We start from the raw sequence: 27,292 nt of genomic DNA on the forward strand, positions 1-27,292 counted from the left end.
TCGGTCTGGGAAACAAAGGGCCCCAGGTTCAGTCTGCTCAAAGGCACGTACCTTGGCTGCAGGATCCTCCCTGGCCCGGCCCTGGTCAGGTGCATGCAGGAGGCAACCAATCAATGTGTTTCTCTCACATTGATATTTCTCTCTGTCTTTCCCTCTTCCTTCCACTCTCCCTAAAAATCAATGGAAAAAAATATCCTCAGGTGAGGATTAACAAAAAAAACAAAAAATCCACAAAGCTGTGAGTTAAATATACACCCTTCCCCACCATCTCACTAGGAACTTTTATAAAAATAATTCAGAGATTGGAGGAAAAATGGAAATCTTTAAAATGTCTGGTAGAACTGGGAAGATAAGTCTCCACAGCAGCTCAAGTCAGATGCGCCTTCAACCTGTGGCTCAGCTCTCCTTCCCCCGACCCCTCAGCCTGCTCATGGGTGGGAGGGTTCATGTACCTGAGCCAGGCCCTCAAACCAATCTCTGGTGTTTCTGGTCATGACACAGCTCAGTCTGAGTTTCGGAAGTTTCCTTGTGAATTTAAAATTGTTCTTGAATACTGTGCACTGGAGATATAATAAAGCTGTTGTTGCTTCAAAGAGTGGTTGGATCTGCTGTCTCTTTTTTTCCACCAAGGACAGGGCTGGTGCCTGGTCTTTAAAAATGTCCAGAAGGGTTCATCCAGAGGCCTAATGTCTGCCTTCCCACTGTAATGCCTACTGCAAGGAGATCGCTGGGTAAAGATATCACTCTGGGGGGTAGGGGGGTGTGGGGTGGGGGCAATAGAACAGGCCTCGCTGCCCCTAAAGCTCAGGGAAGCTTGGTTAAGCAGTTTTAGGAGGAAATTTTCTAGCAGATTTTATTTTTTATGTAAAAATTTACAACTTTTCAAAAGAGAAGATTTCAGAACTAAAAGCCTGAGGCCTCTGAACATGCACAACTCAGACACCCAACTAGAATCACCTTTAGGAGTTGAGATGAAAAGAATAGGAATTAGTAAAAAAAAAAAAATTAAAAATTAAAAATTAAGGGTGGAAATGGGGTCAAGAGTGAAGCATGGGCATAGCTTAGTGAGTACTAGGTGATTTTTGTCCAAGTGTACATTGAATATGGTTCTGCATTTTACATCTCCTGCAAATGCACTTAGGATTAAGCTTGAAAACTTCAGAGTTATGGTATAGTAAAGAGTTTAGTACCAAATCTACTACCAAATGTCAGAATTTTATTTAAAACTAAAACTCTCACTGTGATCAAACCACCCATGCTGCTAGTTAAGAATATTTGTTAAGACTTCAGAATATATTTTAGAACTGATTAATACACACACACACACACACACACACACACACACACAAATGTGAACAGAGTGCATGCTGTCCCAGCAGAAATTAGACTTGCCCACAATACTTTATAAGTTTTGTTTTAGGTACCACTATTTTATCTTCTTTTCTCTGTTGCCTTGAGCTTAAGTGTAGAGTGAGTTAAACAGTTGATTACCCAGAATAATGTTATTAAAGGAACTAGAAGCATACATTGACTTTTATCATCATCATCATTATTATTTTATTAAGCTTATTTATTTAAAAAGGGATGAATTAAAATGTTTGAATTTATTATTTATTTATTTATTTATTTATTTATTTATGAGTCTGGAGGTCAGCTATTTGGATATAGAAAGTCCTTTTTGGAAGTTAACAAAGATTCAAGGTACTCCTCCTCTGTCTTGTACTTGTCTTATTTCTATGGACTCTTGGTTGTTGAATTTGAGATGTTTAAATGTAAGTGATATGTGGTATGCATTTACATGTACTTATAACTATCACTTCTAAATACAAAGAATAGGTTCCAATAGGGTCTCTCTCCATCACAGACATTTAAATTGTCCTATATATTCATATTTCTACTGAAGAAAAATACTGTAGCTCCAGGGGAATGGGAAAAAATGATTGAATTTATTGACTGAATAATGCAGGATGTAGTGAATTTTTTTTCCCAAGGAACCAATTTATTAATTGGGACATCTTATTGACCTCCAGATCATCAGTTTCTCATTTTCTCTCTTTCAATATATTTTTGGACTAGCTTTCAGGGAATCCATAATAAATATATCCAATCTACCCACTGCATTGCAAATTATAGTCAATGAAAAATGGAACTGCAGAAGTCACAAGTAACCAAGAGTGTGGTCGAGGGAAGTTCAAGGATGCGCCATATCAAAGCATGTGGTTATTTAACTCTTCTTTGAGGTGCTTTGGAATCATTCTATTACCAACTCAGTTGTCGTGTTGTATAAGGATCCTTCAGTTGAAATAAATCCAAACACAGCCATACGCTTCAAATGGATATGTGACTAACTTTTAAAACCCTACAGGTCTGTTGAATTAAAGAATTTATAGCCCTAACTGGTTTGGCTCAGTGGATAGATAGTTGACCTGCAGACTGAAGAGTCCCAGGTTTGATTCCAGTCAAGGGCATGTACCTTGGTTGCGGGCACATCCCTAGTAGAGAGTGTGCAGGAGGCAGCTGATCGATGTTCCTCTCTCATCAATGTTTCTAACTCTCTATCCCTTTCCCTTTCTCTCTGTAAAAAATCAATAAAATATATATTTGTAAAAGAATTTACAAACAAACCCACTATGAAATGTTGGTGTTAAACTAGGACTAAACTTCTGTGTGACAGAATAGAATAGTTCTAACGAGGTTGTCATTCAAGACGTTCTGAACCACAGCCTGTTTTCTGATGAATTTTAACTCATGGTAAAGGCCTGAGCCATTTTATGGGGCTCACAAATGTAACTGTCTATCTGTGAGAAGCAGCATTTGATTGCTTACACATCATCTAGCTCAGACTATGAGAGAAAACCATAAATGATATGTGTGTGTTGAATTTTGTTTAGAACGCCTGCATGGTAAGCAAGACTCTCCTCCAGAAGGCAAGGGGAAGAAAGGTGATGCTGCAGTCAAAAGAAAAGGTATATCTGATCAAATATCACTCTGCACTTTCTGCCTCGGTGAAAAGCTAGATTATTGGTATACAGTGAATACCCCTCTCGGGCCATACGCTCCTGCCGAAGACTGTAACATCCTTGTGTCTGCAGCCTGGCTCTTAGCAAAGGTCCTGCTGAGAAAAGTGATGCCTGTGAGGAATAATTTCAAGAACATCTAATATTCAGAATACCCATTCATCACAGATACTATAGATGTTATCCTTGGGCTAAGCTACATCATCAGAAAGCTACATGCTGAACCTATTTCTTGGGTTCCCATGGAATTGCTTTCACTGATAAGCACTTTGGTATAAAATCCTCACTGGACTTCATGACATAACATAGCAGTGCAGGTGGAACTTGCATTATACCAACAATAATCTGGTATTACATTTTCTGAAGGGGTAGCATGCCCACAACATCATTCAATGGCCCCTCTAGGAAATCCGCAGTGAGAAATTTCATTTAGAATGAAGGGACAGGAAAATTCTTCTTTCTCTAAGTGGTTAAATAATTAGCTTAAGGGTACCATTCTCTTTCTCTCTCTCTCTCTCTCTCCCTCTCTCTCTCTCTCTCTCTCTCTCTCTCTCTCTCTCTCTCTCTCTCTATCTATCTCTCTCTCTCTCTCCTGTCTAAAAGTTTAGAGCCGATTAGTGACTCAGATTTAGTATCTATGCAAGGACCTAGGTCTCAGTATCTGCCTTCTAATTCCTCCACTGGTTTTGACCTTCTTCTTTGAGTTGTATTTTTCCTGACCCTAATTTCATTTATGATTTTTCCCCCTATTTTAACTTGACTGTTTCTGTGAAATAAGGGGGGTATATTTTAAAGTAATTGACAGTCGATAAAGGAAATCCCCGCTTCTAAAAGCATGTTATTTAGATTTATGTTGAAGCTGCAGCAGTGGCTCGTTAATTAGGGCTTGAAAGGTAGTTCTGGATACAGACAGCTGGCATTTTCCAGGGGGCACGAGTGGGTTGTCAGGAAGTGGGTACCTCTGTTTAACTTTCACTACAAATTGCCAATGGAGTTGCCCCCCAAGAGTGTGCAATGTTCACAAAATGAAATGCTTTATTTTCGACATTTAAAGATACATATCTGGGAATCTCAAAGAGAATACCATCCGTCTCTGATTATATGCCCTGATGGGCTTACATACGTAGAGCCACTTGGTGAGTTAACACTGAGATAAACATTTTAGCTGAAATGTTAAGGGCTATTATTTATGCTCACCTCTCACGTGCTTATACTAATAGGAGAATAGTTTTCACATTTACATGATTCATCCCTTGCTTTCTTAGTGAGATCAACAAAATGAAATGAATTATTATAAAATCATCAGAAGTAGGATTTAATTATTTCTGTGCATATTAGGTACTAAACCATCAAGTTAGACACAATAGTGCACATGCTCTAAGATCATAAAAGTATACAGACTCTAAACAAACAATGAGCAGATACAAGTTCAACTAGTGAAATATATACACTGGAGTTATGTAGTTTATTCAACTTAAGTAACTCCAGGCACTTAACAAAAAATGTTGCTCTTATTTTACTGAAATTCTATTGTATTTAATAATATTTGAAATAGATGAAGAAGGAAAAAAACTCATTTCATCTCACATTGATAATTACAAGGATCTTCTTAGGAATATTTCTTAGAGAAATTTATCTTGAAGTGGCCATAGCATTCTCACTTTTATTGCACCAGAGAGTCAAGTCAAAGGATGAAAAGTTATCAACAGAAAAAAATAGATGAACATTTTGGTTATTGACTGAACAAAGATTTTCTTAAATTTTTTTAAATTAAAAAAAAATCTAGGTACAACATTAGAACTGTGAATAATGGATACTCTTTTTAAATATATAAGTAGAACTCACCTAAACTATTCATAAAATATAACTGCCAATTTCCCCCTCTACAAATAACCCATATATTTTAACTAGCATTAAAGTAGAAGATGTATTTGCTTCCTAAAGAGCATTTTTATTCAAACAACATTCCATACATATATTTTGGGGAAAGAACGTGCTCCCAGTTCTACAGGCATCTATAAACTGCACCTAGGATCTGGATAATTAATCTGAATATAAGCAGAATTTAAACTGAATGACTTTCTACACTCTGACAACCTTGACTCTTTAAGGAAGTTGTGGTTCTTTCTGAATCAAGGGGCCTTGGTCAGTCACAGTCTTTCAGATCATTAGGGTGCACTCAACAGTTCTCATTCCCATATTGATACTGAACTGAAAATTAGGTCTCTTTCTCCTCCTTTTATCCCTCTTCTTTCTTCTCCTCTTTCTCCTTCCCCTCTCTTTCCCTTCTCTCCTCTCAGCTTCTCTCCCCTCTCCTCTCCTTCTGTCTCTTTAATGCCTTAATTCAACCAGGCTATGGCATAACAATTACCTTTATCCATACTCCCTGGCTCCAGCAAGAAATATAGTTTTCCACTCAGAAACCCAATGTCTCATGCAGGGAATGTGGGACTATTCAGGAGCTACCATATGCCATACGTGACCCTGCTAGCAGTTCTCAACCTGTGGGTCATGACCCACAGGTTGAGAACCGCAGATGTAGAGCCCAAGACCATAGGAAAACACAGATATTTACGTGATGATTCATTAACAGTAGCAAAATTACAGTTATGAAGTAGCAACAAAAATAATTTTATGATTCCTCAGCAACATGAGGAACTGTATTAAAGGGTTGCAGCATTAGGAAGGTTGAGAACTACTACTATAGACTCTAAACTTTGTAAGAACTATATGTTCATTGTGGAAGAAAGGACAGGAATAAAAATAAAATATCAAGTTGCTTTTCATAGTCAAATGAACAAGAAAAGTTGTATTGCTTAAAAAAACACTAGTATTTATATTATTGGCCAATTTCTGGGCTGTAGAAAATGGGGTTTATTATTTTTGATTAGTTGATGCAACCCAGATTTGCTTAAAATGTAATTAATGAATTGCCTGAAGTCCATGGCATTCATATATTTATTTGCCCGCCAGAATCTGTTCCCGTTCACCTACTTGTAGTGGAATAATTTCTATGCATGTTTAAGGTTCTGTTAAAGGAAAACTGTCAGGAGGAAAAGGATCCGGAAGAAAATCACCTCCTGAACCCACAGTTCTGTCACCTACTCCGGTAGGGCCACCACCACCTAAGCCAGGATCAGAAGAATGGGTCTACGTGAATGAACCAATCCCTGAGGTATGGCGGCTTGGATCCAGGCTAGTAGAATCTATTCTTTTTATCATTTACAGTAAGAATCACACCATTACCTATATGTTGGTGAATATATTCATCAAAAAACCAAGATGATTTTTTGAGACTGTTCGTTGAACCACATCTCACCCTTTCTCCACTCCCTCAAGTTACTGAGTCATGCTTTGAACTGCTGTTGAGTGCACCATTGTTGAACTGCTGTTGAGTACAGAAATCAGGGGAGCAAATGGCTCCTGTGAGGACCCATTTTCTCCCCGGGGTCAAGCAGAGACGCAGTTTCCTGGAAAAATGACTTCCCCAGAGAACATATCAGGAGCAAATTATAGCTCCTTCTCCATGTTTCCATGCCCATCATAATGGTTTCAAGTGAAGTTTAACCTCTGGTTTTCAGAAATAGAGGAAATGTTTGGAAGCTAACTAAACTAATAAAAGAACAGGTAGTTGTCTGGCTGAGGACTTTAAATGGGTGCTCTCATTCAGGTGAGGAGGTGCCCGAGGTGGGCCCTGGGAGCGCCATTCAGTTCTTTGTTCTCTGACAACTGCAGCGCCCAGTTGCCAGCTAGATACCGTACATCTAATTGCCTTAATAGAGAAATCATCTTGGAACATCACACAGATTGGCCTTTCCTTTAGCTGGCCATCTGTGCCAGGCATTTGAGACTCAGTCATGAATTTCAGTGATTGTGATATAACTGTTATTATTGAGGTTTCCTAGGAAATGTTTTACCTCCCCAATTACAACATAAACTCTTTAATTAATTAATTCGTATTGAGGGGGAAGTTACCACAGAAAATATGTGAAGATGAGAACATGAAGTTATGTAATTATGGATGTGAATAACTGATATCACTAAGCCAAACTATGCATCTTGACCTTCTTGCTTAGTATTTTCTTTTGACTCAATTATTCAGACTTTCACTTTGCAATTATGATCTGCATGCTTTTCCATTTAACAGGACATGCCTTCATTCTTAGCACCGTACTGGGAACTAATAGAACGGTCCTATGCAAACTCCATCAAATTAGTCCTGAGGAACCTGCGAGAAGACCAGCACATTGTGCTTGCTTTCTTGTATGAGATTCGGTAAGTAAAGCTCCCCAAGTTGAAATGCTGCAGTTTGCAGGCATGACATGCAGGTGCCAGCTCATCCTTTTAATGCCTGACAGCACGAGTTTCCAGCAGTTTCTAAGACGTCCAGATCAGAAGCAAGATTTTGTATCTCAATGGCAGGCTGATTTCAACTCTCTTCCTGAGGACTTGTGGGATGATGAGGAAACCAAGGCGGAATTACACGAAAGAGTGAATGTAAGCTGCTGGGCCACACACTCTCTTGGGCTGCAGACCCCTAGCCCATGCCCTCCTCACTTCCCTGAGGCATTAGGACGAAGAGGGAAATGGCCTGAATTCCTGTGGGAAGGCCCGCCGAGAAGGAGCAAGTTCAGTACAGAAGTGGCTGAGTGAGCCATGGAGATATTGGGGATTAGCGCTTCAGTTAAGAGGGAAAACCAAGGCAAAAACATGGGTGTGTGACTTGGTGACTTTCAGAGAGAATAGAAGCAAAATAAATATTTGTTGAATGACGTGTATTGAGTCTACATTGTCTTTAGGGTCATTGTGAAGACAGGCGGAGGATTTGAGTTTTATTACATTCAAATAAACAGCGATGTTTCTTCTGCCCAGGATCTACGAGACCGCCTGTGGGACATCTGCGATGCCCGAAAGGAGGAGGCAGAGCAGGAGCGGCTGGACATCATCGGCAACAGCTGGCTGCAGGACTCCACTGGGATCCTGATTAACAACTTCTTCTCGCTGATGCAGGTAAGAGCGCGGTCAGGATGACCCCGGCTCCGCCCGCCACAGCCACGTGCCCCATGTACACAAGTCCCTTGGGAATGTGGAGGGTCTGGTCTGTTCCGGGCTCATTTTACCCAACGCACTCTGCCCGACCTGAGCTCCCAGCCCAGGAAGTCAGCAGAAAGAAAGCATTTTGGATCCAGCCAGACAAGCCCCGGAATCGGGGACATCTCAAGCAGCCACCCACCAGCTCTGCTTCCAGACCACCCGGAGCTATGGAGGGGATGGCGGAGATGTGTCTCTGGTGGTGGCCCCTCGTTAGCCTCTCACATCGCACACCCGAAGTGGTCAGCCGAAGCCCAGGAGAGAGATCTGAAGTGTGCACCAGATCAGGCTCTGCGAGCATTTGATGCCAGAAAACAAGGTTATGCCTGGATTGGAAAAGCAGACCATTCGTGAAAACAACCTGATTAACATATTTAAATAGCAAGTCCCACCAGCCTGCTATCAACAGTGGGGGAGAGAGCACAGCCCAAGCTCTGCCAGGGATAAGGGCATACCGTTCCTAAGACCTGGGGTGGCTGAGGGGAACAAGTTAGTGGCCACCTTTGTTTTCTAACCAGCCTTGCCTAAAGCGGGAGCAAACTATGTCTTATGCTCAAGACAGGAGGAAGCTGGACCACTTGGACCAAGTCATCCTCCCAAAGGAACCGAGACCTAAATGGCTCTCGTCCTTGATGCTTACATTTCAAAGAGATGATTCCCAGCTCATAGAAAAAGACAGTCTGGGTTCTAAAACAGACACGGTCATCAAAAGATATCTCAAAGGGACAGAGAAAAGATTTACAATGACAAGTTTTCTAAAGTCAATATACCGCCTGGCCAGCATGGCTCAGTGGTTGAGTGTCAACCTATGAACCCACAGTTCACAGTTCAATTCCTGGTCAGGGCACATGCCAGGGGGTGGACTCGATCCCTGGTGGGGGGCCATGCAGGAGGCAGCCCATTGATGATTCTCTCTCATCATTGATGTTTCTGTCTCTCTCTCCCTCTCCCTTCCTTTCAGAAATCAATAAAAATATATTAAATAAATAAAGTAAATACACTAAGAACAAAGGAGGTCATGAGCCTAGGGTTAGGAAGAAGCCTGTCTGAAATTTAATCTCTCTAAGGGTGAGAAGGCTGTTGTCAAGCTATGTGTACATGAATGTTTTCACCTAAGCGAATAGCATTCCGGGCAGAGAATGGAAAGGGGGCATTTCTAATCTGCTGAATCACTTACATGAGGACCTACCGCAAAAATGAGAATATTTAGCTGGTAATCGCCAGAGCTAAGATACAATAGGGGCTCAAGGAATGCTTTTCTAACAAATGGCTTGTCCAGAACAAGCCCCTGGTGCATGGCAGATTGGACCACCATTGGCCTGAAAAGTCAATAGAAACCTGTGAGGTTGACCATGGTTGACCTGGAACAGCCTCGCCAATGACTAACTCTGGGATCCTGATGGGACGTACAAGGCATGGATAGTGCAAAAGATTAAAGTGATACAACCAAGCAGCTGAAGCTCATCTGGGTAGCATCCCAGGACATGCGTTTGGGCAAGCAGAGACCGGATGTTGAAACAGGTGTGTCAAATGCTTACAGCAGAAATAACTGAAATCCACTAGTGCAGGTAAAGGGAATAGAGAATTTTTGCGAATCATTCTTAGTAGTCCTGGCAATACTTGGAAAAGGTATAACTCTCACATCTCAGCAATAAATAGGTTTAAGGCGCTCTCTCGCTCTCTCTCTCTCTCTCTCTCTCTCTCTCTCTCTCCCTCTCTCTCTCTCTCAGAAACCGAGTCCACAGCTAAAAAGCAACTATGGGGAAAAGAGGACAGTCTATAGGATACATTTTCTACCAAATAAATTTCAGAGAATGCTACCCTAGATCATTTCTAAGATTCCTGCCACTAAGATTTTAGGACAAGAAAAATAATAAGAAAGCATTACTTACTAGTTTTTAAGGTGAGGGAAGTGTTGTTTAATTCTGCTTATATGAGAATCCTGGATATAGAATGGCATCTTACTTATGCTTAGCTAGAGATGTATCAAATTCTGCCCTCTTATATAAAATAACAAAACAATGTTAGCCTAGAGCCATGGTCAGCAAACTGTGGCTCGAGAGCCACATGCTGCTCTTTGGCCCCTTGAGTGTGGCTCTTCCACAAAATACCACGGCCTAGGCGAGTCTATTTTGAAGGAGTGGCATTAGAAGAAATTTAAGTTTTAAAAAAAGAAATTTCAATCATTGTACTGTGGATATTTGGCTTTGTTGACTAGTAATGAGTTTGCCGACCACTGGCCTAGAACCAATTATCAATGGTGTAAAATAGGATCTACTAAACTTAGTCATAATTAAAGAGTTCAATTCTCTAAGCTAAAGAGGAAATAATTTCCTGGTCTCTCACTTTATTTACCAAAAATATAATGCTATAGATTAATTATTAATGATTTTTATAACCTCACAACGCATTTCTTCACTTCCCCAACGTTATTTGCCAACAGCCACTTTGTACATGGGATGGCCATTGCATGCTGCTCACTGCCAGGGGTTTCGTGCAGGTTTTCATGAGTATAGTTTACAAGACTCATTTTCACACCACTGTTTTAGCAAATCTAAGCATGGCAGGTACAAACACTTACTGCCAAACTGTGAAATTTGGCCATATGTGGATATTTTAAAACTCATTTGGGTTTCTTGGCAAGGAAAATGTTTTGTTTCCCTAATCATTTCCAAATGCTAGTGTGAACTTACTTAAACATATATTTACGTTGACAATCCACAAGCAATTCAAATGTGTCCCATAATTTAAAACAATATATGAATAGTAATTCTATTGTTTAACATAGATTCTAACGAACCGAATGAATTTCTTCCTGTTCCATTGTTTTAGCTGGAAAAGTTTGATACTGCTGAGAACAGCTTCTCAGAAGCAATTTGGCTTAGCTTTGGGGGAATCAAAACAAACTTATTAAAATTGTTCTTGTCTTTTGTTGTGGACGACAATGCAGAGCAGACACTTATTTGTTCCAAACTGAATATGAATTGTACAAGACAGTCTCTTGCAAGTTATTGTCTTATGAAATAACTGACATTAATTGCTTGATAAATATGGGATTCCCTTCAGAAACACCCTCGGGTCAGGCGCAGCTAAGGGTTTTGGACACTAGGCCAGCTTCCTTCCTTTTAGGAGAGAGGCTTTCTGTAATGACTGGCTATGTGGAGTACATCTGAGCCTCAGATACCTGTTTAAGTAGCCCCACTGACTAAAGCAAAGTCCGAGGCCACATTTACACAACCAAAGAGAAGCACAGATGTGCCGACAAGACTGACACCTAATGGCAGCAAAGGTGGGAAAACTCCTGTGTGTCTTGCTGCAAAGGGAAGTGACCTGGCTGGCAGGGAGTCACTGGTGAATAACTGATGCTCACCTCGTCACCAGCTCTTCTGTGCTTCTCCATTCCCCTCAAGGCACCTACTGGCAAAGCCAGCAGAGGGTCTGACTGGGAGGTATGATCTTACCATACCCTACATATTGAACAAGAGAACTGCTCATCATCACTTTCCTTTATCCACAACTAGAGGACCAAGCCTAGTCTTATATTGTATTTCAGTTTTTTTGTATATGCATTTTATATTTACATTTATAATAGTTTTGGTACCTCTCAAATCAACTAACATGTGATCTATGTCAAAAGACACTCAAATGTTTATTATAATAATATAGTGATTGCTTGAATACAGGACACAGAAAGAATTCTTAATATCAAAATAGTGAATAATATGCTCTACACCACATCAGACATCATGCAATCTTTTGTCACAATATTAAGAGGCCCTGGCTGTGAGGGAAGCCCGGGTCCGGGTGCCAGAGGGAAGCTGGTGCCAGCAGCTGGGGGAAGGAAGGCCTCTCTTGCATGAATTTCGTGCATTGGGCCTCCTGTACTCAGTAAGTTCAGAAAATGCAAAGTCACCAGTTTTCTTCAACTTGTATGAAATTTTACACATACACGTGTAGCCAATTTTCTTTCTTAATTTCCAGAAAATTGATTTCAACCTAAATGTTTTGAAATAGTGTTCCCAGAGCTTATATAGAAAATATACGCAGATCAGATTGATGGTTTTTTTTTTTATATATGTGTGTATAGGGGGGTATTGATATTATAATTGCTATTAAAGGCAGAACTGAACCGTTTTCAAGATACAAGGAGACTCCTTCAAGATTATTACAAGGGAATGGAAGGCAAAATCCCAATAGAAGACAATAAGAAATTTACTCGCCTCCCATTGATCCAACTGGATGCTAAAGAGATTTTGGAAAGCCAGTTTAGGTAAGACACATTATGATGTCATGCTGTAATTTGCCTGAACTTTAAGCTTTAAGACTTTAAATAGAATACCACTTATAAAAATGACACTCCTGTATCTGCAAATCCAAAATCCAAAAAGCTCTAAAAACTGAATATTTTTTTCCAACTTCAACTTAGGACTATTGATATGCAGTATGTATCCCACTGATGATGAATATTTTTGCTGCAGAGGGATAGTGTGTTTTGTTATGGAATGTTGCCACAGCCTCTGCTATGAATAATAGAAATGATGTAGAGTGTATGCACTCTGAATTCTGAAACCAAAGGGTTTCCAGTTAAGGGAGTGTGAGCCTCTACCACTTCATGGAAATCTCAGGCTTCTCTGTGTGTACGTGTATATGTATCATACTATGAACATGAAAGTGGAAGGGGTTATGAGTCTTCTGTTACAGATAAGAAATTTGTGAAATAGTAAAGACTCAGTCATATGTGATTATGATGTTGTGAAACTAAAAGACATTAGTGGTCTAACATCGGATTCCTGCCAGTAAGAAAACTAACTCAGTGGTTAGGGTGGAACAAAAATTATATTATCAGCCAAACATTCCTGTGAAATATGAAAGTTTCATTAAAAAATATTTTATAGATTCAATAGGTGGGTACTGTGAGGGACAAGATCCCAAACCCTGAGAAGCTATGAACAGATAGCAAAAAGTCTTTAAGCCCTAGCCGGTCTGGCTCAGTGGATAGGGCAACGGCCTGTGGACCTAAAGGTTCCGGGTTCAATTCCAGTCAAGGGCACGTACCTTCGTTGCAGGCTTCTCCCCAGCCAGGGCCCTGGTCAGGGTGTGTGCATGAGGCAACTAAATCGATGTATTTCTCTCACATCGATTTCTTTCTCTCTTTCCCTCTCTTCCACTCTCTCTAAAAATCAATGGGAAAATGTCCTCAGGTGGGGATTAAAAAAAAAAAAAACAGCAACGCCCAGGCCAGCTAATTGTTTGCTGGGGCTCACAATCCCAATCCACTGTCGGAGCCACTGCTCTATTCCCCCGCAGCTGGACTGCCAACCCTAGTGCGTGCTCCCCTTTTGCTCCTCCACAGGCCTCAACCAAGGCATCCTTGGGGCTCCTCTCCCCATCCCTTACCCAAGCCGAAAGCTCTGCTCACTCTGCCACCCAGTGGATCCCAGTCCCAGGGAGCATCCTGCCCCAGGCTCTCTCCTGCCCCTGTTGGTCTGAGATCCTAGGATCCTTAGGTGATGGACTGTCCCTCCGAGGCTCTGAACACCCTAGGTGGAGCAGCAATATGATTGACGGGAGGGAGAGGGAGATGGAGATGTAACTCTGTGTGCCCACATCACTTTACAGGACACAGAGACAGCAGAGGCCAGCCTAGTGCAAGAGAGGCCAGGCTGCTGGAGCCCCTTGCAGAGCTCACCCCGGCCACACCAGCTTCCTCACCCTCGGCTTCAGAAAGCCAGATGCTGGTCAGCTGGAAGAAGCGAGACCCTGTTCCACGTGGCTGGCTTTCTCCGAGGGAGGATTTGCTCCGTGTCGGAAGTGTATGCCCTGGGCACATTTCAAAACGGCATTTCTTCACAATAGACAACGTTTAATCCCCCTCCTCACAATTACTAAGAACTAACCCTGAAAATCATGTCTGGTCTTTGTTTCCAGTTTCCTTGTGTGTGTGTGTGTGTGTGTGTGTGTGTGTGTGTGTGTGTGTGTGTGTAAGATGTTCTAGACCACAAAGATGTGAATGCAGGCTTCTAACAGGAAAACCTTGAAAGTGGAGATTTAAAGCAAGACAACAAAATTCACCGAGTAACATAGGCATGAAAAGTAAAATTATGTTAAAGTATATTTTTGTTTGTTTTCCAAAGAATCCCTCTAGTTTCTCGAACATCCATTTCTACGGACTTAGCTGTCTCCAAACCCAAATCAAAAGTCATCCTGAAGGGCAAGACTGACTACTCGCTGGAGAAAGTGGAGCTAAACTTTGAGACCGATGAGAAGCTGATCCTGGACACCTGGCAGCAGGCTTCCTCGGCCATCTCTCACATGGTAAGCTGCGCTTGTTTACGGATTTCAGTGATACCCACTCATTAAATGCCAATGTTGGTCGTTATGAATAAAAAATGTTCACCATGTTTGCAAGCATTGTATACAATATCTCCACTTTTTTCTGAAAGAAATATAAAGTGAAACAAAATGGCAAATATATGAGCTCAAGAAAGCAATGAACCAATATTTAGGATATTTTTTTATGCCGGGCCAGGCAGGGTTCCAAGTACAGGGCCAATCAGAAGTGTCAATGAAGTGGGTCAAGTGTGAGGCAATAGGGAAGGGGGGACTATGGCCAAGTGCAAATCACACCTTTGTCTCAGAGGCATGGGCTACTCGGTCCTGACCAACTTGGCCATTGAAGGACGAAGCCCAGTATGACCAGATTTTTACTTTTACAAGAAAAACCAGAAATTCGTATTTTTATGTGACACCTACTGATGGTCACATGTTAGAAATTAAGTCAAATTTTTAAAGATTTACAGAGCCCAGCAAAATACACATTAGGCCCCTAGTTTATAAGCTCTGCTAGGCATTATACGTAAGTAGCCTATGGGGTAAGTATTACTGTGTTTCCCCGAAAATAAAATATCCTCCGAAAATAAGACCTACTTACCGGTTTCCTTCTGAGTGAAATATAAGGCATCCCCCAAAAAATAAGGCCCCCCTAGGCTAAACATGAGAGATTTAGTCCACTGATTCTGAACAAAATGGAGTCACAAGAAATTCACCAGGAAATTCAGGAATTGGATTGTTATGATGATGTTCCATAAGATGATGACATGATTGTCATTGAATAAATGAGTAAATTCTTGATACTGTAGGATTCACAGTTTGTCTGGTTTGTGTTGACAACTACTGTACTACCATACCGTATACAGGTAATAAATTTCCTTTATTTTTATTTAACAATAAATGTGTACTGTATTCTTCTTCATGGAAAAATAAGACATCCCCTGAAAATAAGACCTAGCGCATCTTTGGGAGCAAAAATTAATATAAGACACTGTCTTATTTTTGGGGAAACAGGGTATTATCCTCTTTACATTGAAAAACCAAGGCCTAGAGAGATTAAGAAACTTGCTCAAGGTCACTCCAAACAGAGGTTTGATCTGGGTCTGTGTGACTTCAGAGTTCATGTCCTCTCCTCCTTCCTGGAAGGTAAAGTAATGATAGTCCCTGCCTGCACTGAGCCTTCACCGGATCCAAGGAGAAAGGAAGAGCATCGGTCACTTTAATCTAGTATGAGGCTGCACTGCATCCCCTCAGAAGGCACACACGGAGTTGAGCTCGGTCGGCATTGGTCCCTCGCCCCCAGCCCTGGGCCCACCGATGCAGCTTCGTTCTTCGTTCTGTGCCAAGCCTTCTCTGATTCTCCCTGACCTGCCCCATTCCAACAGAAAGCAGAGCCAATCTTCCCAAAGATTTTGTGGGAAAGGCAGAAGAGGATCTTGCATGACAGTCTCTCTTGGAGAGCAATTAGCACTGTGGTTGGGCATTTTCCGAGTCCCTTCCTGGCCACTCCGCCTCCAGGGTTCTTTCCTCTGGCCTTTGTCCCACAGCAGCCTCAATGCCTTCCTTCTGTCCCCTGCCCCTTTGTGCTCCTTCTGCTTTCTGCCTCTCAGAAGGGATTGTAGACTCGTGCCATTGTCTTGCTTCTTTTTAAAACCACGCATGTGCATTTTGGCACACGTATGAGATGTGCATGAAATAGAACTGCATGCCCAGATTGCATACTCCTGGAACCCCAGTGGGGAGAGAGGAGGTCTACACCTGCCAAATCCTTCACGTGCTCCTTCCCAGCCCGAACCCTTCCTCCCTGCAAACAGGAGCCCCCATCCTGCCTGCTTCACAATCATTGCCTTGATTTTCTTTTATTCTCCAAGTCTATACCTCTAAGCAACATAGTTTAGTGTTGCTTGCCTTTGAGCTTTAAATAAGTGGACTTCTACCTCCTGCCTCTTTGTGTCTTCTTCTGCTTGATAGTATTTGTGATATTCTTCCCATCCTGCTGAGCACAGCTGTGTTCTGTTGTCCCTGTACAGCGTTGCCTTATATAAATAGATCACAGTTTAAGCAGATATACATGTGGGCTCCCTTTTTGGTGTCATTGTGGCCACTGCTGCTGTGAACATTCTTGAACTTGTCCCCCGATGTGCACGTGCACGCATCTCTGTGGGGCATATGTAATGTGCTATCTTCCATGTGGGTGGACAACACTATACAAAGTGCTTCAGCTTTCAGAGGCAACGCCGGCGTCTTTCCCCACTTCACTGCGGTATCATCCTTGCCACCACACATCACAAATTCTGTCTACTGCATTGCTCTCTCTGCCTATCCGTGTACCCGTTAAAGGCCAGTGTTGGTCGTTATGAATAAAAATGAACACAATGTTTGCAAGCATTGTATACAACATCTCCACTTTTTTGATCGTTATATACATTGACTTGTTATCTGGATGAGTAGATCTTCCCACCTGGCCATCATATGTCAAGAGCATGTTGGCTTCTCTAGGCTTTCTGCCTTTCCATACACATTTTCACATCAGCTTGTCAAGAGAGGAAAATGTTGGCTATAGATATTTTTTCCATAGAATTTATCAGACCATGAAACCTTCTTTTCATTTCTAGCTTACTATGAAGGTTTTTAAATTAATTGTGCTAGTAAATGCTTTTTTTTATCTATTGAGATTATCATGTGATTTTTTTCCCCATTTCATGCTAATGTGACATATGTTAATCAATTGTATAATGTTAAACTGACATCACACCCCTGGACTAAGTCCAACATTGTAATGGATCCTCATCCTTCTTACACATTGCTGAATTATTCTTTTAATAACCTGTTTAGGGTTTTTAAATTTTTGAACAAGTAATTTCAGCATCCAGGTAATACTAGCCTCATGGGTTGAATTGGGATATGGCTTTGGAAGATTTTGTGGAAGTTAGAATTATTTCTTCTTGAAATGTTTGGTAGCATTCGCCAAGAAGACACATAGGCTTATAGAAAGTTTGTATGAAGAGTTTCTGTTGCTCCCTCCACACAGGGATTCGTTTTTTTAAATAGATATAGGGTGATTTCTATTTTTGTATCTTCTTAGGAAAAAACCTGGTTGGTTTTGCTAAGTTTTGTGTTGCTAAAAATGTTTCCATTTCTACATTTTCAACTGTATTAGCATGAAGTTCTTTAAAATATTCTTTATGTTTGTGTTACTATAACACAGTATATTATCTGCTTGATATTTATCTTTGTGCTTTCCCCCTTCCTGATCTTCTTACCCAGAACTTTATCAATTATATCAGTCTTTTCAAAGAACTAACTTCCAACTTCATTGATTCATTTTACTTTGTGGTGTTTTTCCCCTGCCCCCTTAAATTTACCTTTTTTCCCCTCATTATTTTTTGGGGAATTATTTTCCCATTCAAACCCTCTAGCAAACTGATGAGATATTGCATCCAATGTTTTCAATGAACACTAACCATTTCAATGCTTTGGCTAATCCCATTTCTCTTTCCTAAATTGAGTTTCTCGTTCCTTTTTTTCATATAAATTCTACACTTTCTTTACATCTTCAGAACTAGTTTACACCCTGATTCCTGACCAGTTGGTAGCTTGTTTTCATAAGTCCTTGCCTTCTACGACATATGCTCTTTCAATTCTTTTCACAGTTATTATCTCTCCCATTCATTTGGCTCTTATTATCTAGAGTAGGGGTGTCGAACTCAATCAGAGAAGGGGCCAAAATCTAAAATCCAGCCTAAATCGCGGGCCGAATGGTTTACTGAACAGTCATAAACTGACAATGTCATAAACTGACAGCGGAGTGCAGTGATGACAGCGCAGTGCGGGCCACATTGCAAGGCCTGGCGGGCTGGATTTGGCCCGCGGGCCTTGTGTTTGACACATGTGATCTAGAGCATTGTTTTAATTTTTATTTTGTTGTTTTCTTAAATACCAACTAGATTCTAAAACATTTATATACCCTATACCTAGGTAATGTCCACATCTAACATGACACCAAGCCCTAAATATAGTCTCAGATGCTGCTGCTTCCATTCTGATAATGTTGATGTTAATATTAGCGATGGTAGCAATAATAGTAGTGATCACCACAAAGACCACAACAGCTACCAAGCACTAGAGAATAGGAAACCAGAGCTAGGAGTTCTAAAAAAAAAAAAGTGTGAATAATTATTTGTATTGCCAATGGAGCTACATAAACATAATTTGCAAGTCTTGTGAGTCCCATTCAAGTTACCTGGGGGGGGAAATAACATTTTAAAATATGACACGTAGACATTTTAAATTTATAAAACACTGTTAGAAAGAGAATATGCTACAGCACAAAGAGCACTGGCAACTCCTCTTGTTGAGGCTATGTGATTTTAAGAAAGTCTGAGTCTTCTGTTCCTTCAGTGTATCACGTGGAAGACATTCTACTTACCTTCTCTTTTTCGGATGGTTGAAAAGATTTCATGAAATAACGTATATAAAAGTGTTTTGGAAATTTCAAGTGTAACAGATCATTTTGTTGAGATATTCAAAATTGGACTTCTTTCCTTGTGGGACTTTAAAAAAAAACAAACACATAGAAAGCATACGAGAAAGGATTGTTTGCAAATTAATATTATTCATAATTATTTGAAATCCTGCTTTCATGTTTCTAATAAGCATTTATGACTTTGATATCACATGACCTTGAGGAGCTTTTGAGTTCCAAATGAGAGAGCTCCAGGTGGTTCAGTTAACTATTGCAGGGAAACAGTGCCAGCTGAGATTAGTGCCCTGAAAGAAAACTCTTTCACACACAGGCTTTCTTCTCTGCAGTGGTCTGACCAGGAGTTACTCATTTAGTATGCTATGCTAATTTTTAGGAAAACTTCCTTCAAATTAGCAGGTATGCAATGGTTTCAAAGAAACAGTCCTCTTTAATGCCCACCATGCCGAGGCATTATTTCAGTGTTCCTTCAGCCTTACAAGCTAGACTGCTAAATATATTGTGAATTATGTGGTTTGTTTTTTTGAGAAAGACGTGAATACAAAAATTAAGATGATGATAATTACCAACATCATCATCATCACCACCAACACAAGGTTGTTTACAAGGGAGAAAAATCCAATTTTAAAGGAAATTGCTAACTTGGTGCTTTGCAAGAACAGATTCAAAAATGAATTGCTTGCAATTTAGGGTGGAATGTTAACAAGCCAGCTTTCAGCTTTTACCAAGAATTTGGAAGTACAGTATATATCACGAAGTCCATTTTTATCAAAAGAAAATCTGAGTAGAAAACACACCAGCTTGCTCTTTGAGACCTTTCCGTCGTATCCCTCCAAGGTTCTGCTGATACTGAAGAAGCTGTGGAATATGATTATCTTAAAAGAAATTCCATCAAGCCAAAACCAGTTTGGTTCAGTAGATAGAGCATTGACTTGCGAACTGAAGGCTCCCAGGTTCCATTCTGGTCAAGGGCATGTGCCTTGGTTGTGGGCACATCCCCGGTAGGGGGTGTGCAGGAGGCAGCTGATTGATGTTTCTCTCTCATCAATGTTTCTAAATCTCTATCCCTCTGTAAAAAATCAATAAAAATATTTTTTAAAAAGAAATTTCATCATCTAAAAAGCATTTCCTAGCCACCCCTTCTGAACATAGCACAGTGCCAGAGGGAGAATGCCAAGAAGTAGGACTGGCCCCACTGGCCTGGCTCTCAGGAGCTGCCCAGCCCATGTGGAGGGTGGGTTGGCACTTAGCATCATGGGACAGCTGGGGACAGTTATATGCCAAGCCATGGGGTATGGAGTACAGCAGGGATTGGGAGAAGACAGGGATAGACGGGTCTATCTGGCCCCCATGACTAAGCTTCTCTGAGGATAGAGATTGTGCCTTATCTCTCTATTCACCTCCACCCAACTTCTTTCTCCTTCTGACCCCTCCCCCAATTCACCCCCCTTCCACACCCCCCAGCAGCAATGTCAAGCTTGGACACTCTAAGTACTTTAGTAAACAAATGAATTCTCTTGGACCGCCATTTCCTCACCAGTTGCCTTCTGAAGATGTTAAAGTTGAACTACACGTGGCTGCTGCCTCCAGGCTGGGCGCAGGGTTTCTTTCTCCCCTTTGGGAGTCTTTCCTCGGCACTTATTTCTCAGGGTTTCACCCAGAAATGCCCTGCACCTCTCCAGAGCCACTTGGACTCCTTTAGAAAGGTCCAATCTGCCCTAACCAATTTGACTCAGTGGATAGAGTGTCAGCATGTGGACTGAAAGGTCCCAGGTTCAATTCAGGTCAAGGACATGCACCTTGGTTGTGGGAACATCCCCAGTAGGGGGTGTGCAGAAGGCAGCTGATCGATGTTTCTCTCTCATCGATGTTTCTAACTCTCTATCCCTCTCTCTTCCTCTCTGTAAAAAAATCAATAAAATATATTTTAAAATATTTAAAAAAAAAAAAAAAAAAGTCCAATCTTTTACGTAGGCACAGCCCCAACTGTCCACGCCTTGAGACAAGGTTTTCCTGCTTGAAGCCCAGGGCCAGCCTGAAAGGAGAGCTGGGGGGCTGGAGAGACCGAATACAGGGCACGCTGTGTGTGGTGGTTTCAGGGGAATCGCATGAGGACGGAACTAAAAGGTTATCGTATTTCACAACGTTGCCCTCGCTGAAATACTGCTCTTCTGCAACCAGGTGGCCGCGGAAATCCAGCAGAGGCTCCTGGAAGAGGAAAAAGAAACCCAGCCAGCAGAAACCAAAGAAAAGTCTCCTCAGACGAACGTTAACAAAAAAGCCAAAAAGGAGCCGCCCAAGAAAAAAGTCGCAGACAAAAAAGAGAAAGGTATTCATGGTCTGGGCCTCTCCTTGGTGGAAAAGCAGCATTTAGGCTCACCCACCAGCCTCTCAGCCGCTGAATGAGATCCGTTAGGCTTCACTGAGAGACCCGGGCCCCTGTGCACTGAGGTTTTGGTTTGTAAGTCATACTGAGAGCCAGTCCCACCTGACCTGTTTATCCAAACAGCCACGCATGTCCGGGGAAAATTAACCTCCAAGGCAGTTTTGAACACGTTAAAGGAACTCCAACAGGACACTGTGTGATCTGAAAAGTGTGTGCCGAGGGGCTGACACTCACTGCCATAACCAAGAGGAAGTTAAAAGCTGATTATATGTGCGTGCGTACGTTTAAGGTTTCAATCAGATTTCAGGTTTTAGTCAAGGCCTTCTCTCCTGGAGGCCTCCTGGAGAGCCGAGAGGAAAGAAATCACAGGTTGGGAGAGACCTCCCCTTACCCTTGGAGATGAGCCCTGCCTCCCTCCCCCACCCCACCACTCCGAATGCTTCCTCAGGGGCATTTCTTCAGGGAGGCGGGGCAGGAGAGGAAGAGATGGAGGAAGCGCATGAACACCAGTCACTCCTCTCATCAGTTGCTCACCATGAGTGTTGGGCGCCCGCCATGTGCAGCGCACTGCGATGGGTGCTGAGGACACATGTGAATTTTAGAGAAACCAGAGCAGGGCCCCTCGCCCCATGGGACTGGAGTCTAGCAGCAGAGATGGGCCTTTGGCAACTCACTGCTCTTGGGAAGGAGGTACAAGGTCACCCCACTCCATCTGAGGGGCAGGGAAACACTGGAACCCATTGAAGCAGCCGTGAGAGGGGGGAAGGGAAGGAAGGAGGGGTGTGGGTGGTGGCCCTTGACTCAAATGGAAGAGTAGCAGCACGATAAAGGAGAGGCCAGTTCAGGGCATCTCAGACGATGAGAAGGAAAGATACACGCAACATTTAAAGGGGATACTTCCATTTACTCTCAGGGATTCACTAGTTGCGTTCAGTCTCTCCATTTCACAGGCGATAAGACAGAAATGCAGGAGATCGAGCTCTCTCCCATCTGTAACTTATACATAGATCCGCTATTGTTATCGACACACCTATTACAATTTCTTTGTTTACACTTAGTCTTCTTCAAAAGACTTAAACCCCTTGAGGAAGGTTCTTCAAGAACTATTTACTGAACTTAGCAGAGTTATGTAAACTGGGCCCATAACCAACAATCACACTGTCAAATTCTCAAATACTGACAAGCTCTTAGGTTCCAATGTTCTTCTGTAATCATGGACATACGTACAGTTATGTGCTAGGTGCAAGGTAAGTAAGTAGACTACAGATTTGTGACCATCAGCTACATTTCAGCAGTATGATCCTCTGGTCCTCTCTTGATGAAGACCTTGGGAATACTTGGCTGATGTAAGTAATCCTTACAGAGTTGTTCTCCTACAGGTGGCCAATGGCGTCCCTGGTGTGTTGAGGTTCGCCCATTTCTGTCCCCAGACTCTGAATCGCAGCCTCTTTGGAGTTGGTCCATAACCATGTCTGCACTTGCTGCACAACCTCATTTTCCCACGATGCCACACAAATGGGGCGTTTTTATCTGTGTCCAGCCCAGATGCCACGTGGAGAGTCCTCAGGGAGCTACTATCAGTATTTCACACTCACATTAGCAGGACCAGGGTTTCCTCCTTTCTAAGTCACTAGAGGGTTATGGCTCTACACATTCTACTTTATACTCATTCTGTCCAAGTACCATGTGTGTACACTTGTCTACCGTAAGCTTACTCGGTGGGTTTTGTTGGCCTCTCAGGTAAATCACCACCTATAGCAGAGGCCACTCCTGTACCACTAACCCCAGAGGATATGCTGGAAATGGAAAAGAAGAATGAACTGAGGCAAAAAATAAAGGAGGAACATATTGCTGCCCTGCAATTTGAAGGTAACAATTAGAAGGAACTAAGATGGTCCTTTTCAGTAGAAAATAGGCCAGTAGGCAAATAGGCCACAGCCAGCCCAAACCGTGTCTTTGGGGACACAAGGCAAACTGGAGAGTACAGCATTCAGTTGGCTGTTTTCATGTGACCACAGGAAGATCAGATCTAACTGTTGTATCATTGTCTGCTAGGACCTCACAGAACAACAACAACAAAGAGACTTTGGGAAGGAGTTAGGAGAGTAGCAGTAATGTATAATCTCAAAGAATAGAAACACAGAATGTTCTAGAGTTGATGTGATTTTACAGATGGAAAGAGGGTTGGGTAGGTGGCTTTGTATTCTAATAAGATTTACTTAGGCATCTCATTTGAAAAATGAACCCTACCCGAAGTTGAACAGGCTCTGAAAGTGAATTCTTGGGAGCAAAGCCCATAGGAGAGCCAGTCATGGATCAATAATGTCCAAGGACCTCCTTGTCTCTGGATAGCAATGACTCCACAAGACAGTCTCCTCCAGGCTCCTCAAGTTGTCTTACAATACATTGTAAAGTGGGACTTGAAAAGATCAGGAAAATGAGCAAAAGTGTCCTAATTGGAAAGGAACTATGATCAATATAGTAGATGACAAAATCATAACATTACATTATTAAGTCAGCTGGGACACATTAACTACTCAATGACCATTAACTATTACTGATGTTTTCCATCCCTTGCTTCTCTCCTCTTCTCCCTTTCCCCCATCCCACTACCATCTGCTTCCATAATCCCAAGACTTCCCAGCAGGTGAATTGAACACAGGAAGTAAGTTGAACACAAAGATCTGTGGGGTCAGGAAAGACAAGACACATCTTCTCTCCCACTGCCCATCCCCACCTCTGCTTTCAGTAGTTAAGCCTGCTTCATCTTCCAGTTCATTCATACCTGACCCCTGCTGTGGTTAATTCCCTCGTTCACACAGTAAATGTCTATCGGGTTTCCACTATGTGCCAGCCCTGTAACAGTCGCTGGGAACACACTCATATATACACAAACACAAAATTAACAAAAGTAAAACTCAATCTGGAGGAAGAGAAAAGCAAACAACCCCGGATAACATGTTGTGATATTGAAGGTCTGTTTATAGGACAAAGGGAGCATTGGAGAGGGTGGGGAGGGGGAGCAGGGAAATGTCCAGAAAGACTTCCCAGCGGGTGAATTAATGCTTGAGCTGAACTGGTAGAATGTGGAGAAGTTGGCTCTGGGACACGTGAACTTGACTCCAGTTTTCCCAGTGCTGAGAAAGATAATGACATTGTCATCCCAAATCAAGAGACTCTCTCCCCCTTCTGAAATTAGGACATTATCTATTAGTGTTTTTCCATTCCTATTTGTCAAGGAGGATATTATTCTGAAGTGCAATAAATGTGAGCTCTCCTACAGTTTTGGTTTAAATAAACTGTCAAGTGATTCTACCGCATCTGCTTCTCAATGAGATCCACATTTTTATATTAAATTTTTGTCTATAGTTTCACAGGACGAAGCATGATTGATTTAAAATTTGACTTCAGTTCATCAGAAAATGCATGTACATATAATACATTAAAAAATCCTTACTTCTCTTTTTAAATAGAGATAGCCACCCAGTTCCGACTTGAGCTGATAAAGATCAAAGCGTTGGCTTTCCTTGAAGATCTAGTAACAAAGGTGGTGGAGGTGTATAAACTCCTGGAAAAGTGGCTTGGTGAGCGGTACTTGCATGAAATGGCCAGGTAAAGGACTGCAGGGCTCTTTGAAAATACACTTCGGTAACTTCCGAAGACCAAAATTGACAAAGATTTTTATGGTGTATACCAGCGTTTTTCAACCGCTGTTCCGCGGCACACTAGTGTGCCGCGAGATGTTGCCTGGTGTGCCGTAGGTGCAGACAAGACAAGAATTTTATAATTTTTCACTATTTTGTTTACTTAATATTTCATAATAAATTAATTATAAAATACTTTCTTTGTGTTTATTTGATTCCTATTCAAGAGAATTACTTTATATATAGTCAATATAGGCACAGAGTTAAATTTTTTAACATTTTCTAATGGTGGTGTGCCTCGTGATTTTTTTCATGAAACAAGTGTGCCTTTGCCCAAAAAAAGGTTGAAAAACACTGGTGTATACAAATGCAAATTACATTTACAAATAGAAATGTTGGCCTTTTAGACAATCACATGGACCTTCGAATTAACTCTTTTCAAACAGTAAATCACATTTCAGAGGGTGGCATTGACATAGCCAGTCTTGCACATGATTTAAGAGTCTGGCTTTCACACTACTCAGTGAGGACCTCACTTTACAAGTGAAGAGTGTAGGCGATCTTTAGATATTTGTCAGAAGTAAGGTAGCATTTCCTATCTTTCTAATGCCAGGCTGATTGCTAGTCAGGGCCAGTTCGTGGAAGGGTGAGAAGTCAGGACATGTTTTCCTCGGCATGCTGGCCCCCTTGGCAAGGGGATGGCACCCTGCTCTGCTTTCCTGCTGGGTTCCAAAGGCTTTCCAGACTCTCACTGCTTGTGAGGGGCCGTCAGTCTCATCCTCTTCATTGTTTCCTAAAAAGGAGTAAAGAGGCACCTGGGCAGAGTGACAATAGGCCTCAGGAGACCTGGGCTCCCACTGTCCACAAATTAGCAGCGTGCCTAATTGCTGCAGGCCACTTCATCTGTAAATGGAAGAGCTCCATCTGGAGTATTTCCCAGCCTCCTTCTGGATAGAGATTCTGATGCACTACAGTTGGCAGCAAACATTAACTAAATACTTGGAAGTTGCTACATACATATGGCAAGTTCTGGATACAGATGGCAAGTACTCTCAGAGGCGAAAGAGGTGGTTGTTATGGCTGGTGTTCTCCAATCCTTGCCTCGTAATGAAAGTTCTGTTGTAAAATATTTATCCCAGTTGTTTATATCTGTTGCTTCGTGGTAACATACCCGAACACACTCACTTACACATGCTCACGCACTCACTCCGTTGGTAACCTTACTGTAGTAATGCATACAATGACTTCACTGAATAGCCAAGTCCGTTACTCATCAGCATTACGGAGCACAAGCACTCAGGTCTGTGCCCTGCCTGTCACTTAGCCGTGAGAACCTATCATCTTCATTCTGAGGAGTCACAGCTCTCACCCATGAGCCAGCACGTGTCAATGCTCTTTACTTCTTTCAGATGTCCTTGTATTGCTCAGGTGCATGTTATGTGTCTGGAGATCTCTGTTTCCTGAATGTGGCCACAAGAATTTGAAACCTAGGGCTGCTCGGTTGAGCTTTCCATTTTGGTTATTGCAAAAATCCTTCAGAGATTAAAAATAAAATAGAGCTATCAGACTCCTTGGAACTTCAAACCTCATTTTTCATCTTCCTAGCATTTCCCCCTCCCACTCTTGCTAAAGTTGCTCTTGGTAACCTTTTACCAGATGGCGTGCTTACTGCGATATCCGGCTCATGGTTTGCTCTCTGCCTGCATCTGGATCCCTCCCCGCTCACCAGTTGTAGGCTCAGCCATCCAATGCCCTCCCCCGCCCCCCAGCATGCTAACACCATCAGGGCCAACCTAATTAGATCGCATGCTCCAGCAACATGGCATGCTGGAGTTAAATTGAAGGGTCTCATTGGAAAGGAAGCATTTCATACTGCTTTGGAACAACTTCAGTATGTGAATATTCTGGGGTTCCTAACTTCTGTAAGAACAGATTGAACATGAATTGTTTTCTATTATGTTCAGTCTGTATTGCAAGCTATGAACAAAATCCTCCCGGTAATACAGTGATACAGTACTTATCTATAAAATGTTTCTGGCCTTTAATAGAGCTGTAACTGTAATCCCCAATGCAGCTAAGTCCATGCCCCGTGTGATTCTGCTTTTCTAGCTGTGAGGTATGGAGTTGTGTGTGGTGGCAAAGGTAAGGGTAGTCAGAGAACTTGGTAAGGTACCCAAGGACCCATGGCTAGGGAGGGCCCTGGAATGAGAGCTCACCCAGGGACCACAGTGGTCCCTAACTGTTGCTGCTTATCCTTCAGCTTACATATGCCTATATAAATTTGATCCACTTTATAATTTATCCTAATTCCAAATGAGTGTGGTATTTCAACAGTCATATA

General features: G+C 41.9%; 2 protein-coding genes across 2 annotated transcripts in view; one reads left to right on the top strand and one right to left on the bottom strand.

The window, feature by feature from the left end:
* Positions 1-27,292, bottom strand: part of RANBP3L (RAN binding protein 3 like) — a 463,124-nt gene that overhangs the window by 175,468 nt on the left and 260,364 nt on the right. The window lies entirely within an intron of this gene.
* The window catches only part of LOC311621062 (sperm flagellar protein 2-like), a gene marked incomplete at its 5' end in the record, with an annotated part of 68,598 nt that overhangs the window by 12,967 nt on the left and 28,339 nt on the right, over positions 1-27,292 (top strand). Inside the window, 10 exons of the mRNA XM_084880837.1 lie at positions 2,892-2,966; positions 6,044-6,192; positions 7,165-7,292; positions 7,376-7,514; positions 7,890-8,027; positions 12,227-12,378; positions 14,243-14,423; positions 21,103-21,250; positions 23,048-23,176; positions 24,781-24,919. Of these exons, the coding sequence (XP_084736963.1) occupies positions 2,892-2,966; positions 6,044-6,192; positions 7,165-7,292; positions 7,376-7,514; positions 7,890-8,027; positions 12,227-12,378; positions 14,243-14,423; positions 21,103-21,250; positions 23,048-23,176; positions 24,781-24,919 (1,378 nt within the window). The remainder of the gene's footprint in view (positions 1-2,891; positions 2,967-6,043; positions 6,193-7,164; positions 7,293-7,375; positions 7,515-7,889; positions 8,028-12,226; positions 12,379-14,242; positions 14,424-21,102; positions 21,251-23,047; positions 23,177-24,780; positions 24,920-27,292) is intronic.

The sequence above is a fragment of the Pipistrellus hanaki genome, assembly GCF_964339955.1.
Source record: "Pipistrellus hanaki genome assembly, chromosome: 4".
NCBI lineage: Eukaryota > Metazoa > Chordata > Mammalia > Chiroptera > Vespertilionidae > Pipistrellus > Pipistrellus hanaki.